Source organism: Quercus robur, chromosome 2 (assembly GCF_932294415.1).
Source record: "Quercus robur chromosome 2, dhQueRobu3.1, whole genome shotgun sequence".
Taxonomy (NCBI): Eukaryota; Viridiplantae; Streptophyta; class Magnoliopsida; order Fagales; family Fagaceae; genus Quercus; species Quercus robur.
Window position 1 is genome coordinate 29,256,011 of NC_065535.1, and position 18,680 is coordinate 29,274,690.

At 36.2% G+C, this 18,680-nt stretch overlaps 2 protein-coding genes and 1 pseudogene across 2 annotated transcripts; 2 read left to right on the plus strand and 1 right to left on the minus strand.

Moving 5' to 3' along the window:
- Positions 1–259: 259 nt before the first annotated feature.
- LOC126713228 (syntaxin-81-like) lies at positions 260–3,717 on the minus strand (annotated as a pseudogene).
- A 10,593-nt stretch (positions 3,718–14,310) lies between these two features.
- LOC126713225 (uncharacterized) lies at positions 14,311–15,881 on the plus strand. The gene is made up of 2 exons (XM_050412923.1): positions 14,311–15,583; positions 15,657–15,881. Exon 1 carries the CDS (start codon positions 14,532–14,534, stop codon positions 15,447–15,449), a length of 918 nt encoding a protein of 305 aa, XP_050268880.1. The 5' UTR covers positions 14,311–14,531; the 3' UTR covers positions 15,450–15,583; positions 15,657–15,881.
- Positions 15,882–16,043: 162 nt separating this feature from the next.
- On the plus strand, positions 16,044–16,890 carry LOC126713227 (uncharacterized). The gene is made up of 2 exons (XM_050412926.1): positions 16,044–16,132; positions 16,213–16,890. The coding sequence occupies exons 1-2, from the start codon at positions 16,073–16,075 to the stop codon at positions 16,726–16,728; spliced, it is 576 nt and encodes a 191-aa protein (XP_050268883.1). The 5' UTR covers positions 16,044–16,072; the 3' UTR covers positions 16,729–16,890.
- The last annotated feature ends 1,790 nt before the right edge of the window (positions 16,891–18,680 follow it).

Consider the following 18,680-nt stretch of genomic DNA (forward strand, 5'->3'; position numbering starts at 1 on the left):
TTGAAAATACCAAAAGATATTCATTGCGTTACAAAGCTCTTGGTGACAAAAGAACCTATACTTTCAACACTTAAATTTTGAGTTTTTTTTTTTTTTTTTTTTTTTTTTTTTTTTTTTTTATTTATTAAATTTTAGTTTTTGAACCTATAAATCTGACATAAATTCAAATTATATCATATATTTTTAATTAAAAAAGTTGTGAAATAAATTTTGGGTTTCACTTTATATTTTTAAACCTTTATCTAATTTATAGTGACCAAAAAAAAAAAAAAAAAAAAATCGATATATATTGTCAGTAGTTTGCTTTCTACCCTTTACCAAGCTCTACATTCTTTGTAGCTTCAACTGCCTGTAAAATAAACAGAAGAAAAGATGGGAAGAAAAAGGATCAAATAAGAGAATAGGTGTAAGTTATATTTAACTCCAGTGTCTAGAATAATCCCAACAATAAGTAGACAAGAAAACAGTACACAACACATTTTGGTGATTACAAATAAAAGAGTGAAGGAAATGCTTTTGCTTCATGTTCAGTTAATGTATTGCATCACTTTTCCACCCTAGGATTCAGCTCTAAATGTAGTGTTTGGATGCATCTAGAGTCATGTTCAATCTCACTGTAACACAATTTAAAGATGTAAAATATGCTTCCCCAAATGTCTGATTGATGATGTTAGAGATTAGACAACGATAATTAAAGAAAACAGAAGGGAGAAACAAATTACACCTATGAGCTCGTACTTCCCTAGTGACATTCCCATGGTTTATAAAGCTTGCACTTCTTGACCCCATCATATGTCAGCTTCTAAACAACAACCCCCCCCCAAAAAAAAAAAAAAATCCTATTATTAACTACGACAGATCAGGCTAACAGGTCAACCAGACCAGCAGCCTTCACCCATTTAGCACTGCAGCTCTGGAATTTTGAATGCAGAGTGCATATGTTTCCTCAATTTAAAGCAATGTTGAAGCTCGCCCACAACTACTATGATAAAGTATTCGAGTTACTGTCTGAAACAAATGCTAACTGAAGAGACCCACCCATTTCGAGTAATTTCACAAGGGAATTAGTTGTACAAAGCCAGAGATATCATTTGGTGTATGAATTGTTGCTAAACATATAAACAAGAAATACGGAAAACAGATATCATCTCTCACCTGATCATACAGAAATTCTATCTGTTGAGCTTGATGCAGAACATGGGTGGACATAAGGTGATTCAATGCTGAAATTTCCACCAACTTAGTTTCAGTTTCTTGAACTCCATCCAGAAAACTAGTTAACTATACCTGCATAATGAGCAACGGCAAGCAGCTTTAACTTTAGGACGACCTCAGTCTAGAATTGAACAAGGGAAGAAACACGATTATGGGTGGTTTTAAACAAATGTGATCAGAGAGCCACTAATTTGGTTACCTGAAGGGCACGTGTTTCATCATCCAAAAGCTGCTGCTGGACTCTTAGATGGTCAGGTTGAAATTCATCAGGCTCCTTGAACTCTGACATATTTGATTTAGAGGTATCAGCAGAATTTGAATTGGCATTATGGTGGAGTTTTCTTCTAGGCATCGCTCTATTAATGGCATCTTGGAAGCGTATGGCTCTTAGCTGATCAAATTGCATTGTGACTGAATGAAGTCTCTCACTTAAAATTAAAACCTGCAGCTCAAGAAAATATAATAAGAAAATTAATCTATCAGATATGACAGGAAAAAAACATTATTAATCAGTATTAAAAAATCCCTGATGACTCGTGAAAAAATATCAGCTACCCATTAGGTTAACCTTGGGAAATAATGAAAACAAGACAAGTGGTCCTATAACCACAACATCTAGGGCAGTTAGAAGTAGGTTTTCAGAATCAGAGAAGATAAGCCAATTGAGATAGACAAGGGTATCAATGAAAACATGAATTGGAACTCACAAAGTGGTAAAAATAATCTAACTGGCCACCTCTATATCAGGTGAGACCAGACTTTTAAAAAGGAAGATCTGTCCAAACCCAGCACAACTCCAATAAAAGATAAATAGATTTAATAAAAATTAGAAGAAAAAAAAAAAAAATCATAACACACCATGTTTGTGCGCTATAGTATCGGCATTAGTATTATCTAATACTGCTCTTTCACCAAGCCAGCCCTTGGAGTTTGCTTCTTCATTGTTTATGCTATTTTTTATAATATCAATTTGTTCTTGGCAATGAAAGTACTAACCTGCAAAGAATTGATTTAAAAAATGTTTAGTGTAGTGTAATAACTATGCAGCTTCATCTTTCACGAAATGTGCAAAAGGATTTACCTACAAAAAAGAGAGAGGCCCCTATATTGTATAAAGTTACTGTGGAGAATGGAAACTAGTAAAACAAAGCAATTAAGCACTTGGTACAAAAATTAAAACAGGGTCAACCTGAAATAAACTACAATATGTGTTATATATACATATAACTGACTTGCAAAGCCACATCGAATGCCTGACACATGTAATTCTTCAATAATCTGTGTGGAAGAAAAACATGTTAAGACCCATCACAAAAACATAAGCATCAGATTCTATTGTTTTAGATTATAAAGTGATTTCCATATGTTGACAGAGATAATAGAATGACTTAGAAAAGGGTTTCTGAGGATGACTTTGACAACTTACTTCATGTTCAATACTATCTCTCTCCTGATCAGTTGTGTGATAAAGATCCACATAATCCTTTCAATGTTTCAACATAAACTGCTCCAAAGCTTCGACGCTTTCTAGCTAATAGATGATATAGAGAAGAGTTAACAACAAACTATATGTAAATGTTCAAATGCTCCCTTTCCATCAGGGGAAAAAAAACACCTGGAAATCCTTACGTATCAATTTTTTTTTTGCTGATTTCTAGTGAACCAATTCCCTTAACCAAAGTAAAGGGGACCAGAAAAATAAAGGACTCTAGCAATATTGAATGTACCGTCTTCAGTGCAGCTTTAGTGAAAGCTGACCTTGCTGAGGTTTATGAATGATAAAAGATGTCAAAATGGCTGCCAATTTTGACTGCCAAAAACAACACCTCACTTAGGAAAAGGGGAAAAAAATAGTTTATTTGTTGTCAAGGTAACAAATTATGTATTACATGCACAGGCCAAGTCACTTACAGGGATATCAAGATATAGAATTTCAATAAATAAAGATACAAGCAGATTTTGACTGGTTTCAAATAAATACACATCAGACATAGCTAAGAAAAAATTTCAAGGGAATAACAAAAGAACAAAACAATCAACTTATATCTTTACACCAACATTATAAGTTTATAACCAAAACCTTTTCCCCAGAACTCCATCATGCCAAAAGTTTCCATCACAAGAAACACATCATATAAATAATTAGAGAAAAAATGAATCCAAATGATAAACGAACCACGCTATATTCCAAAGAAAGAGCAGTCTTCCTTACAGCATCCTTCAGATCCTCAGTCCTGTCTCTAACTCTCGACATTCTTCATGAACCAACTCAGAAAAAAGCCTCTAAAAGCTTCAGCAGCAGCATACTACAGACAGCACAAAAGCAAAAAGGAAAGGAAAAATTACATTAATCCCCTTGAATATTATGCTGGTTTCATTAAACCCTGGAGTTCTAATAGTTGCCACTAAAACCCAATATAACCTAGAAAGGTTATCTGTTGGCTGTTGGATTTCATAAAAGAAGGGAGTTCCTCTAAAGTATATTAAGACAATGAAAGACTATTATGAATTTATGATGATAAGTTTGCATAACTAGCAGAAGCATCAGTATCACACTTGAATTTCTTATCACAATAAGTTTGCATAAAGGTTCAACTTCAAGTCCATATCTCTTTGCATTGGTTATGGAAGAACCCCCCCTTTTTATTTTTTATTTTTTATTTTAACATAGGGAACCTTTCTAAATAAGAGCCCTTTGGACTCACCTCTAACTAGTAAAACCTACAGGCAATTGAACCCACCAGCTAGAACTAGTTCCCTGGTAATCCAAAGGCATTCACCCGACAAGCTAAGTAGTTTATGCTCATGCCCAGGAGCAATTGGTTACTACTTTACTAGACCTATCCTAGATAACTGGAATGGAAGTGCACTTATGCATGCTGCTAAAGCATAAATAGAGAAAAAATCAAACAAATGCAAGGAATTCCATTCTTAGAATTTTTTTTTTTGAATCCATGGCACAATCAGATTGACAATTTCATGTTTAAAACACAATTCGTCACTAAAATATAGCATTGCATACAAACATATATACATATATAGAAAGAGAGAAACAAAAAAATGAAATATAGAGAGAGAGATAAAGATGAAAAATTCAATTACCTTTTAATTTCAAAAGCTTTCAGACGCAGACAAGGAAAACGATTAAGCTGAATTTCAACAGGGGAGCTGAATTTTTTTTTTTTCATTTGGCCTTAAATTTTTAACAATTTTGTTAGTGGTGATGTTTGAAAAACAAAGTGGAAAAATAGCATCTTGAGTTTTTAAGACTCAAGTTTCATGATAGAAATCGAGTGTTAAATGCTCGAGTTCCTAAGCTGGCAAACAAAAATTATCTACGTGGAATCCACGTTGAACTTGAGTTTATAATACTCGAGTTCCTCCTCTGCACTTCTTCTTTCTCATTTGCTTTTGTAGATTCTTCCTCTGTTTTTCAGATTGTCGTTCTGTTCCTTTGGATCTAACCTTTGTTTTTCAGATTGTTCTGCGTTCTCCAAATCTCTGTTTTTCTTCTTCAGATCTGCGTTTTCCAGATCGTGTCTTCGGATCCGCATTTTCCAGATCGTTCTTCTTCTTCCTTCAAATCTGGTTCTTCGGTTCTTCAGATTATCTTCATCTTCATGCATTTTCCAGATTGTGTTTTCCAGATCATGTCTTTAGAGGTGTATTTTCTAGATCGTTCTTCTTCTTCCTTCAGATCTAGTTCTTCGGTTCTTCAGATTGTCTTCATCTTCATCTTCGTTCTTTAGATACTTCTATAGAACTCAAGTCTGAGAAATTCGAGTTCCACGTGGATAAATTACTTCACCTCAGCACTAGAACTCAAGTCTTTGAGGCTCAAGTTTGTCACCGAACTCAAGCTTCACAAACTCGAGATGTTAGTTTCCTAAATGGTTTCAAAACCTTGCTAACTAACGATATTCTCTCCCAAAATTATGCTAGCCTACAAATTACCTCCAGGGGAGCTCTGATCTCTCTTGTTGTAACGGTGTTGTTTCTGCTTTAAGCGCCGTTTTTTTTAAATAAAATTTTTAATTTCACTATTTCTTTAATTGTTCTAAATCATAAGATTCAATGTGTAACCCTTGCTAAGTATAAGGTTTAAAATGTATTTTTGCCTCTAAAGGCATGTTAAGTTGGAAATCTAGAGTTTTTCCAAAAAAAAAAAAAAAAAAAGTTGGAAATCTAGAGGGATGTCTAAGAAAAGGAAAATGCTAGTGTTGCTAGCAATTTTTTTTACAAATTTTTAAGAAAAAGGATTTAGGTTAAGCAGGTAAAAAATAGAGTATATGAACAATAAGTTTAGTACACAGATTAACAATGATTGAGGAATTGTAAAACATGAAGTCAAGAGAAACCAAAGAGTGGTTGCTGTCAATATCTTAAATCAATAATTCATAAAAGGATGAAGAGGTCAAATAGAATTTCAATCATAGATAAAGAGCAAGGGAGGAAGTGCATTGTATGGAGGACTACAAAGATTGGAACTCACCCTCTTTTTTCCCAAAACCAACTTAAGGTTAAGGGGGGAAAATACCCAAGTTTTGCTTTAGCCTAAAGAAGGCATGAGAGAGAAACTAAAATGAAACTAAATGCAAATTATTGTAAATTACTCCTTCCATGCAAAATTTGTTGGTTATGTTAAGAAAATCCAATTTTTTAGTGAACATCATTTAATGAGTTTTCTTTTACTTTAAAATTATAAATGTTTTCAAACTACCATCATTAATTTAAGGATAATTCTATTGTACTCCCAAAAAAAAGGAGGGGTACGGTATCCACTAATAGGTAACATGCTATATCGGTTACTTTTTTCTCACATTTGACGGTTCTATTCTCACATTGTGCAGTTCCAACATCACATGTGACAATTTTTTTCTCACATTTGGTGGTTTCCTTACTTTTTTCTCACATTTGACGATTCCATCATCACATTATGCAATTCTAACATCATATGTGATGGTTCTTTTGTCACATTCGGTGGTTCCCTTAATTTTTTTCTTACATTTGACGGTTCCATCGTCACATTGTGCAGGTCCAACATCATATGTGACAGTTCTTTTGTCACATTTAGTGATTCCCTTACTTTTTTTTTACATGTGACAGTTCCATCTTCACATTGTGTAGTTCCAACATCACATGTAACAGTTTTTTTCTCACATTTGGTGGTTCCCTTACTTTTTTTCTCACATTTGACAGTTCCATTCTCACATTGTGCAGTTTCAACATCACATATGACAGTTCTTTTGTCACATTCGGTGGTTTCCTTATTTTTTTTTCTCACATTTGATAGTTCTATTGTCACATTGTGTAGGTCCAACATCACATGTGATAGTTCTTTTGTTATATTTAGTAGTTCCCTTACTTTTTTTATCATATTTGACGGTTCCATCTTCACATTGTGCAGTTCTAACATCAAATGTGACAGTTCTTTTCTCACATTTGGTGGTTCCCTTACTTTTTTTTCTCACATTTAACGGTTTCATCCTCACATTGTGCAGTTCCAACATTACATATGATAGTTCTTTTATCACAATCGATGGTTCCCTTATTTTTTTTTCTCACATTTAACAGTTCTATCATTATATTGTGCAGTTCCAACATCACATGTGACAGTTCTTTTGTCACATTTAGTGGTTCCCTTACGTTTTTCTCACATTTGATTGTTCCATTTTCACATTGTGCAGTTCCAATATCACATGTGACAGTTCTTTTCTCACATTTGGTGGTTCTCTTATTTTCTTTTTCACATTTGACGGTTTCATCTTCACATTATGCAGTTCCAACATCACATATGATAGTTCTTTTGTCACATTCGGTAGTTTCCTTTTTTTTTTTTTTTTTTTTCTTACATTTGATGGTTTTATCGTCACATTGTGCAGTTCCAACATCACATGTGACAGTTCTTTTGTCACATTTAGTGGTTCCCTTACTTTTTTTTATCACATTTGGTAGTTTCATCATCACATTATGCAGTTCTAACATCACATGTAACAGTTCTTTTTTTACATTTTGTGGTTCTCTTACTTTTTTCCTCACATTTGACGGTTCTATCCTCACATTGTGCAGTTCCAACATCACATGTGATAATTCTTTTCTCACATATGGTGGTTCCCTTATTTTTTTTCTCATATTTGACGATTTTATTATCATATTGTGCAGTTCTAATATCACATTTGATAGTTCTTTTGTCACATATAATGGTTCCTTTATTTTTTTTTCTCAAATTTGATAGTTCTATTATCATATTAAGCAGTACTAACATCACATTTGCTCTATTTTGGTCACATGTGACAGTTCTTTTGTCACATTGGGTGGTTTCCTTACTTTTTTACTCATATTTGACAGTTTCATCCTCACATTGTATAGTTCCAACATCACATATGATAGTTCTTTTGTCACATTCGGTGGTTCTCTTATTTTTTTCTCACAATTGATAGTTTCATCTTTATATTGTGTAGTTCCAACATTACATGTGACAGTTCTTTTCTCACATTTGGTGGTTCCCTTACTTTTTTCTCACATTTGACACTTCCATCTTCACATTCTGTAATTCCAACATCACATTTGACAGTTCTTTTGTTACATTCGATGCTTTCCTTAATTTTTTTTCTCACATTTGACGGTTCCATCGTCACGTTGTGTAGTTCTAACATCAGATTTGACAGTTCTTTTATTACATTTAGTAGTTCCTTTATTTTTTTCTCAAATTTGATGGTTCCATTATTACACTGTGCAGTTTCAATATCAAATTTGACCGTACTTTTCTCACATTCAATGGTACTTTAATTTTTACTCGCATTTGATAGTTCCATTATCACATTGGACAGTACCAACATCACATGTGACCAAAATGACCTCAAAAACTTTAGAAAGGACTAAAATACCCTTGAAACCTAAGAAATGACCAAAATACCCCCAATTCCCTCTAAAATTACCGAAATATCCTTAGAACCTAAAAAATGACCGAAATGACCTTGAAACCTAAAAAATAACTAAAATACCCTTAGAACCAAAAAAAAAAAAAAAAAAAGAGCGTAATGCCCTCATTATCTAGAGAATGCTTGAAATACCCTTAGAAACTTAAAAAATGACCAAAATACAACTAAAAAAATTATTGAAATGATCCTGAAACTAAGAAAAGGACCGAAATACCCTCTAAACATAAAAATGTCCGAAATACCCCCAAATTTTCTCTAAAATGACCAAAATCCCCCCAATTAACCAAAATTATCTTCCAGTTAACACTATTAAGATTTTTGTTTAAAATCTAATAAAAGTTTGATTATTTACTTCTACTTATTTTTATTTTTATTTTTTCACAATTTTTTGTCAAGCATCTGGTATGAGTTGCGTGACCTATCATCATCAATAACACGATTACATTATGCTTCCAAAATAAAATGCCATACTTGGATACCTAAATTTGGATTTGGATTTGGATTTAAAATCAATAAAATGTTTTTTTCAATTATTATTTTTCTTAAACCTTATACATTTTAATTTTAGTAACATTTTTTAATAAATACATGAGGTAATGAAAAAGCTATTGATAATTAATTGACAAGATGATGACTAAAAATCTGTCATCATAGCCAACTAAAAAAATGTCTTGCCAACTATTGACAACTAAAATGTACCATGTCAATAGAAAGAGAGAACCCAAATGCATGAATTTTTTCACAACATTTAAAATCTCAAATTAAAAAATTGTTTTGAAGCTCTTAACAGCTAAAAGGTTCTATATCAAGAGAGACGATAAAGTATCCAAAATATGTGTCTTTTAAACAAAATTCAAAAGAACAAACTAGCACTCAATTTTTTTTTTCAATAATTATTTTTTTAAAACCTTTAGCATTTTAATTTTAGTAATATTTTTAATACATACATGCAATAAACAAAAAAGCCATTGTTTGACTCCTCATATTTTGCAACATAAGCTTTGGAACCTCAACAAATTTCCACATCACCAATATTATTTATTTAAGTTTTATAAAAAAAAAAAAAAAAAAATCACCTCTTTACCTCTTTCATTTTCGCATAGCTCAAACATTGGGCCTTCACCTCCCACCTCTCTCCCTGTTGTAGAGGCCTTCACCTTTCACCTTTCTCTTCCTATCAGTCACCTCAAACCTTTCTCTCTCCATTGTTTTCATAAGTAGTAGTTTGTGGACAAATAATCACAAACAAGATTGACATTGCAAATCCTTCCATTCATAAGTAGGTTTGAATTTATTTTCATTAAACTTAGCCAAGCAAGATACAATTTTGAGTACACTTTGTACATTTGAAAGTATAACCATCACAAAAAGGATTGTTGTCCTTGCTTAATTGATTTGCATTTCTCCTAGGTTGATGCTTAGGGCAGTAAACTTTGGCCATTTGAACATATAACCATCACATGGAGTACATTTGTTGCATTTCTCCCAAGTCTTTTCTACCATCTTTCTTTACAACTCTAGCTATTTTGGAGAATACAAGTCTTACAATTCCAACTGAATGTCAAGGCTACAACTTGTAACACACATGATCTCATAAATCTGTTTCAAAAAAAAAAAAAAAAAAAAGAACTACAAAGAAAAGTTCATTAAAAATACATACCAATTATGTTCATTAGAAATAAAAAGAGAGAAGTTCATTAGAAATGGTTTTAATCTTTTAACCAAAGGGTCTTGAAAATATATCTTTCAACAAACGTCCTAGATGGCATTTCACCTTGGATCTTACTAGGGGTGAGAAATCAATGTATTCTATTCTATCCCAGGTGTGAGTCACTTTCCCAAGCATATAACAATAATAGAGGAATTGTTCTTAAAAGACAACATTCATCCATAGTTCTTTAGACTACACATGTTCATGTTCTTATGGGCTCCACCTTATTCTATTTCATGTCCTCTTGGTTACAGCTTCCCAAGTTGGCAATACAAATTACAGAGAGGCCTACTTGGCCTTGATTTATCCAACAATATATAATGTGAAAATTTTAATTTCGAGACCATAAAATATTTGAAGCAATAGTAAAGCTCTATGCACATTAAAACCTAAAAATGACAATAAAAATGTTATACAACCACTCTATTTGCTTGATTTGAAACCCATTGGTTTTAAAATTAATAGATCTAAAAAAGCCTTGATTTGAAATCCATTGATTTTTAAATTCCTTATTTGGGTCTTTTTATACAATGAAGGATTTGAAATTCCATTGTTTGGATACCTAAAATTGGATTTGGATTTGGATTTAGATTTAGATTTGGATTTAAGATCAATAAATTAATTTTCCCAATTATTATTTTTCTTAAACTTTCTACATTTTAATTTTAGTAACATTTTTTAATAAATACATGAGGTAATGAAGAAGCCATTGATAATCCAATTGCCAAGATGATGACTAAAAATTTGTCATCTCAGGCAACTATATTTTTTTTTTTTTGGCCAACTATTGACAACTAAAATGTTCAATATCAACATAAAGAGAGAACCCAAATGCATGAGTTTTTTCACAACATTTAAAACTCAAACTAAAAAATTGTTTCGAAGTTCTTAACTGCTAAAAAGTTCTATATCGCAAGAGAGACGATAAAGTATCTAAAATATGTGGCTTTTACACAAAATTCAAAACAAAGAGGCCATTGATACACCAATTGACAAGATAATGACTAAATATCTTCCATCATAGCGAACTAAAAAAATATCCTGCCAACTCTTGCCAACTAAAATATTTTAGAGAGAGAGAGAGAGAGTATCCAAAATACATGGTTTTTTTTTAACAACATTCAAAATCTCAAACTAAAAAATTGTTTCGAAGTGGATCTTTTCTACTCTTTTTTCTTTGGCAAGGCTTAATTGCATAACTTATTGATAACAAATGTTGACATGTTGTTTTACAATTGGAGAATTCATCACTTTTCTCCTTCCTCAGTCATAAATTCAATTGCATCGTCCATATATTTTGCACCAATGCCAATAGCTCTATCCCTCCCACACAAGATCTCAATGTCCTTCAATTGTCAATAACTTAAATGCTTTTATATCACATGCTTTTGTATTTTTCTAAGGAGAAAAAAAAAGAAGCAATGAGAACTTAAATAAAATAAATTGGACAATAAAACAAAGGAAAGGGCAAAAAATAAAATAAAAAGTAGTACGTTATGTGATGATTATATTAGTGATAAACTTATATTTAATAGCTAACAATCTATACCCACAACATGGTAAGCACATCGAAAGACAATTGTAAGCACAACAAAATGCAAGTTCATATATAAGTGTGTGCATAATAGTTTTTTCATTGAAGTTACTTGGAGAGACTGGATTTCTTCAGTTTTAGCAACTAGATAGAAAGGTGCTAATCCCACCAGTAAACTATTAAATATACCAAATAGCATCATTAAACCATTAAACTACACTAATTGAATATAGAAGCCTACAATGCAATTCACTCAAGTTTCAAAAAATATTTAAAAGATTCTATATTATGAAACTTGACTGAATAATGAAAAAGTTAAAAAACAAAATGAGTAATGCTATTTTTAGTGGGTTTCTCACTTGTAAGATAATCCTCATTCAAGTAAAGTTTTCACTAGGAAATGAATATCATGGGAAAGGAAGGGTAAAAAAGCCTAAGCAATAATACCCTATGAATTTTAAAAATTATAGAAATCAATACATTACATGCAGTAGATAGAGTATGTTAATCCTACAATCACTTTGAGTAGGCCTTGTACCACAACAGCCAAGTGAGCACTAGTCCCAGAAATGAGCCAAAATTTTTCATTCCTCAATGTTAGGACTATGTGATTTGATGTTAGGAACATATGTCAACATTTTATGTAATTGGGTAATCCTTTGACAAAACGCACTTTACTTGTAATTGGGTAGATCTAGGATGTATTTAATGCTTCAAGAAACAAGGTTTCAAGTTCAAGTGTTAGAGCCATGTAAGTCTGTCCAAGAATCAAGTAAGAAAGTGCAGGATTTTAAAACTCGACATCTAGCATTTATCGAGGTTTAAAAGCTGTTGAAGCCTATGGCTCAATAGCTAGCTCAATAGATGGCTATCTATTGAGGTTTATGAAATTCAGTTTTTGAGAGTTGATTTCAATCCAATCTGTGGGTATATGTTTGAGCTTTCTTTTCTCATAGCCCTAAACATAAGAAAGCCCAAACATATATAAGAATTATTTTGAGGGCCGTAAAAGGTTACAGAAGTTGCACAAGAGCACAATTCCACAAGTGTGAAGAAAGGTGTGACCGGAAACCTAGTTTGCCCTAGTTCTTCTTTTTCTTGAAGAAGCTGCTGTGTTTGTACACAGTAGGGTTTTGTAACCAAGCAACGTCATGATCGTCATTGTGTGATGAACTGAAGAACTTTGCAGCTAACATCCTTCTCAAGTTGGTGATCAAGTCGCGTACTGGGATCCGAGCATTTGGTTAGTCACGTACTGGGAGCCGTGCATTAAAAAAGAGAGACTATCACTACAGAATAAGTCCAATTAGGTATTGGGGTAAGGGTTCAACTGTAGGTTGGTATAAGGTACTGAGATTCCTTTACTTGTAACCACTTGTTTTGATAATAGTGGATTCTGGGGAGTGGTGACCTTAAAATCACTCGGTGGGGTTTTGCCTCGGTGGTTTTCCCCATTCGTAAATAAATCACCCGTGTCATTTAATTTCCGCTGCATTTAATTATTTGGTGATTTGTTTGTGCTACCACGCGCTTTGCATGTTAATTAACTTAATTAATTCACTTGACTAAATTAATTGGTTAATTTATCACAAGGGGTCAATACATTCTTGGCCTATCAAGTGGTATCAGAGCAGACACACTCTGATTAGGGTTAATCTTTGCTGTGTGATCCATTGACCCTTGTTTGTAATGGATAGAAGACAGTCTCTTATTATACCTCATTTATTTGATGGCATTAACTATGCATGAGAGCTTTCTTGCAGTCTTTAGATGAGAAAATGTGGTAAGCTATGGAGATAGGCTGGATTAAGCCTACAGAAGTGCCAGCCGACTGGGATGATGCTAAGATCAAGGCGGCAAACTTTAACAGTAGGGCACTGAATGCTCTATTCAGCGCAGTCACTAATGAGGAATTCAAGAGGATATCCACCACTGAAACTGCTAAGGAAGCATGAACCATTCTCTAGACAACCTATGAAGAAACTAAGGTTGTCAAGGATTCAAAGTTTTAGAGGCTCACTACAAGCTTTGAAGAGATCAAGATGGAGGAGGATGAGTCATTTGATGAGTTCTATGCCAAGCTTAAGAACATAGTAAACTCAGCTTTTAATCTTGAAGAAATTGATGATTCCTTGATTATCAGTGGGTTGACAAGACTTGAACGTTGATCTTTGGGCTATCTCCTGTAATACAAAGGACACAGAATCAGAGGGGACCGGTGAGGACCGGCCAAAAATCCTCCGATGATCAAGTTAGTTACTTTGAACTCTCTGTAACGAAGAAGTATTCTCTTAACAGTAAGAAAATGTCTGAAAAATCCCCTTACCCTTCATCGAAGAAGCCTTATATAGTGTGTGTGTGTGGAACGGTTATCTGTTTGGTAACCGTTCCCAGTGTCGAGGAGTCCAGAGAATTGGGAGTAACTTCCATAACCGCTGTGGAAGTTACCTAGGTCGGACGGGCCGATGAACTCGTCCATCCATAGTAAGGATGGACGAGACCTTCATGAGAAGCTTGTCCACTTTTAGTCCATCCATAGTAAGGATGGACGAGACCTCCATGATGATCTCGTCCACTTTTAGTGAAAGATGGACGAGATCATCTTGGAAGGCTTGTCGTTCATAAATGACGAGTAGATCTCACGAGGTATTAAGCTCGTCCATATACGGACGAGGTTCGCTGGTACGCTTGCAATTTTCTCCGCCTATTGTAGCTTCTGTCGTTGGACGAGACATATGGACGAGTTATGGACTTGGGATTATTTGTGACACCATCAGTTGCCCCATCGTCCATGTGAGTCGTCCAAAAGGTTGAACGTTCTTGGACACAATTGGTTAATAATTACTGTACCACGTGTCCTTTTCTTATTAGAGACTGATTCCGTCGATTTATTTTTCCGAGGTAGATGCCACGTGTCGCTTCCGTATTGGTTGGGTCGTTTCGATTACCCAGGTCAGCATCCTATAAATAGTGGAATGCCTCCCTTAACCCTCCTCATTCCAGAAATTTTCTTCCTTGACATCCATCGTCTAGAGCCTCGTCTAGGAGTTCTCTGCGTCTAGAGTCTTCTTCCGTCTAGAGCCAGGTACTCTTCTTTTTCTCGTCTTTAGGTTTAAGTTTCTTGTTAGGGATGTCTGTTGCTTCCTCGTCTACTGATAGCCTTAATAAGGTTATAGACGAGTATTGTGATGATACTAGTGATAGGTCTAGCTCTAGCAGTGCTAGTGATGAGAGTGGAGGAAGCACGGACGAGAACTACTCTTCTGGGGCCCCTGGGCTCCCTATTGAAGTCGTCCAAGAACAGCTTAGGAGAGCTTCTGGCTCTCAAGCTGGTTCTCCGTCCAATCCTTCGGACGAGGTAGAGACCGTCTTTAGTTGCGCTGTAGGCGTCCATTCTAAGACGGACGAACAAAGGTTAGGTAACCTTAAATCCTGGTATCAAATCCCGGACGAGTTTAACCCTAGGTTACCCGTCCATGGAGAGTGGTGTTGTGAGCCCCGTTTTGGAATAGGCGTCTATGAATCTTACTTCTTAGGTGGCCTTAGGTTTCCTTTAAATGCCTTCTCTAGGGAGTTATTAGTCAAGTTAGGTTTAGGTGTTTGTCAATTCAATCCTAATGCATGGAGATTAATTATCTCCATGCAAATTTTGTGGAGGGAAGTTTTTGGTGGGGACCGTCCTCTTACAGTGGACGAGTTCCTTTATTGTTATAAACCTTCTGCCATAAGTCAATCTGAAGGTTTTTATCAGTTTACTGCTAGGGGGAATGATTGTAGGTTGATCAAGTCCCTAGCTTCGTCTGATAGGAAGTGGAAGACGGAGTTCATTTTTCTTTCAGGCTTCTGGGCAGGGAACCCTGTGGACGTTGGCAGGGATCCCTTTCCCCCTTACACTGGGGACCTAGGGAACCTTCGTCCAGAAGGTACGTCCCTTCCCCTTGTCTATTTTTATTCTTACTCCTATTTGGTACATTTACAATTTCTAACCTTTATTTGTTCATTGTGTTGTAGCTGCCAAACGTCCGTCCTTGAGCAAATTTCACCGTGACCGCGTCCACAGGGCTCGTCTACACACAGATAGGAGCTTCCATTCTCTGGTCACGCTTAGACGTCTAGCCAAGTGGGGTTTAGGTCCCGAGCCTTCAGACGAAGCTATAGCCCACGAAGTTACTGTGCGAAAAAGTAAGTTTTTAGCTAAACTTCCTTTCCCTTTTCTTTTTTGTATACATTTCTTAATTTGTTCATCTCGTCTTAGGAATGTCAACAATGAAAGAGAACAAAGGGAAGGAAATTGCTGGAGAAGGGAAGCGTCCTGAGGGTATGGCCCAGGATCGTCCTGAGGGTCAGACGCGTCCAACGGCTGGGGACAAAAGAAAATTCTTGCCAAAGAATATTGACCTGGAAGGGCTCCCCAGTCGTAGAGACAAAAGGGTTAAGCAGGGCTCGTCCAAGGTGGTTAAGTCAAAACCTCCTCAGTCTCAGCCTGCCGTCCAGATAGTTGACGTGGACTCGTCCACTCCAGTTGAATCCATTCCGTCCAAGACTCCGCCCAGAACTCCTTTAGCCAAGTCTACTACGCCTGGCTCGTCCCAGCCTTCTACGAACATTATTGAGAGTGAAGATCTGGCTTGGGAAGGTTTCCAGACAGCCGTCAAGGACGAGGATATAAACATGTGCTATAACATGGGCTTGAAGGAATTTGAACATTCAGGCGTCCATGACCTCTTCAAGGTATGCCAGTATCCCTCGTCCTTGTTCAGTTATTAACTTTTCTTCATTTAATCATTCTATGTTGTTCTGTCTATTCACAGGCCATGTCAAAGTTTATAGCAGCGTCTAGACAGGCAACGGAGCTGGACAAGACGAGAGTCTTGTTGGAGACAAGGATTCAGGAGGTGAACGCTGACTGTAAGAAATGGGCTGGGTTTGCTGAAAAAGCTAAGGACGAGGTCAAAGAGCGTAACAAGTTGATTGAGGAGCTAAGGACGGATGCATTGGAGAAGGAAACGCGCATTGATCACTTACAAAAGATGAACAATGAGTTGAATGCTCGTCTTTCCAAGGCAAGAGAGGACGCTGTGGCTGAGTTCAAGTCGTCCAAAGAGTATACAGACACTTTGGATAGCAATTATGCAGCTGGTTTTGAAGATTTCAGAATGGACGCTGTTGAAAACTTCCCTGAAGTTGACTTCAGCGCAATCAAGCTTAACCTTGCTGCTGCCACAAGCTCTCTCCTCCAGACCGGCTCTGATGACGTCAACGTGGAAGACGACGCCAGTACTCAGCCTCCTCAGGACGAGCCTGTTGAGAATGCTCCCCCTTCTTAGGACGAGACTTTAACCTTTGTAACTTTGCTTTTTCTTTCTTTTTGTAACCTTTGTGTTTGGTCCTTTGTTTTTGGACCTTCTTTATGTAACAAGAATACATTATACTCGTCCATGGTTTTAGGACGGGTTTTTTAAGTATACTATTTCTGCTTTTCAAACTAATCAAGGGTTTTTGGACGTAGGATGTCCACCCTTTGAATGAAGTTTTATTTTCTTTGCATGGACAAATGATTTCATTTTCTTTGCATGGACGAGTGATTTCATTTTCTTTGCATGGACGGATGCTGCTAAGCTATTTTACTCCTAGCTCGTCCATGTCGAGAATACATATTTTTCATGTAGTCTAACTCGTCTTAGCAGGTAGTATTTTTAATTAGCTTGATTCGTCTTAAGACTTGCAAACTAATTTTACATACCATCTACTTATTTTGCCAACTTTTTCTCTCGTCCAGAATTTGGATTGTTTCAGTTGGCTCTACCTCGTCCATGAGTTGGACGAGTATGGATGTGGTTTCTTCCTTTTATTCAAGAAAATTTAGACGTTACATCTCTGCGTCCAGAGATTTTGTTCGTCTTGGATCTTTCAACCCTCTTGAGGATTGAATTGGACGACAATATCACGGAGAATTCACACAACATTTTGTACATAACATAAATATTGTTTACAGACAAGGCACATGCACACTGATGCCTTTTTATTTAATAAATACATACTTCATGACTTCGTCCATAACCACAACACAATTATAAAAAGTAAATCATAGTTTCAAACTTCACACACAAACAATACCAAACATAGTAGTATCAAACAGCATCACTCATAGAAGTACGCTAGTAGACAGATAAGACCCAGTCTCGTCCATAGGTTCACTCTTACTGGTAGTACCTCCTCAGGTGCTCCACATTCCAAGGATGTTCCAACTTTCTCCCGTCCAGGGCCTCCAGGTAGTAGGATCCTTGCCTTTTACAGTTGATTACTCTATAGGGTCCTTCCCAGTTTGGGCCCAACTTCCCATGTGCTGGGTTCTTGGTTGACAAAGAGACCTTTCTCAGGACGAGATCTCCTATATTGAAACGCCTAGGCTTCACCATCGCATCATACTGCCTAGCCATGAGGTTCTTATACTTTGCTGCCCTGTGTTCTGCGTTTGCCCTTACCTCGTCTATTAGATCGAGGTTCAGACGAAGCTGGTCCTTATTATCCTTGTCTTGATACATCATCACCCTGTGATTAGCCATATGTACTTCTGCAGGTATGACTACATCGCTTCCATAGGCTAACTTGAAAGGGGTCTCCCCTGTAGGGGTCCTCACTGTGGTCCTGTATGCCCATAAAACTCCTGGTAATTCATCTGGCCATATTCCCTTTGCCCCCTTAAGCCGAGTCTTGATGATTTTCAACAAGGATCGGTTTGCAACTTCAGCCTGGCCGTTGGCTTGGGGGTGTGCAGGGGAGGAGTAATGGTTCTGAATTCCAAAGTGTAAGCAAAAGTCCTTGAAGAGTGCATTGTCAAATTGTCGTCCGTTGTCAGACACCAATACCTTTGGCACTCCAAATCTGCATACAATGTTCTTCCAGACGAAGTTTTTCACATTCTGCTGTGTGATATTTGCCAACGGTTCTGCCTCCACCCATTTGGTGAAGTAATCGATGCCCACCACTAGAAACTTCATCTGCCTTATTCCTAAAGGGAAGGGACCCAAAATGTCTAGTCCCCATTGTGCAAAGGGCCACGGTGCCACCATTGGGGTGAGGTATTCCGATGGTTGTCTGGGGACGTTGCTAAATCGCTGGCATTGGTCGCAAACCTTAACGTATGCTTTAGCATCAGCTTGCATGTGCGGCCAGTAATACCCTGCACGGACGACCTTGTGAACAAGTGATCTGGCTCCTGAGTGATTGCCACATGCCCCTTCATGAACTTCTCTTAGCACGTAGTTTGCTTCGTCCG

Bases quoted from the DNA above. Each gene is read 5' to 3' on its own strand.
- LOC126713227 (XM_050412926.1), top strand. From the start codon at position 16,073: ATGTGCTATAACATGGGCTTGAAGGAATTTGAACATTCAGGCGTCCAT. The intron at 16,133-16,212 runs GTATGCCAGTAT...GTCTATTCACAG, and splicing joins GCGTCCATGACCTCTTCAAG to GCCATGTCAAAGTTTATAGC.
- LOC126713225 (XM_050412923.1), top strand. From the start codon at position 14,532: ATGTCTGTTGCTTCCTCGTCTACTGATAGCCTTAATAAGGTTATAGAC.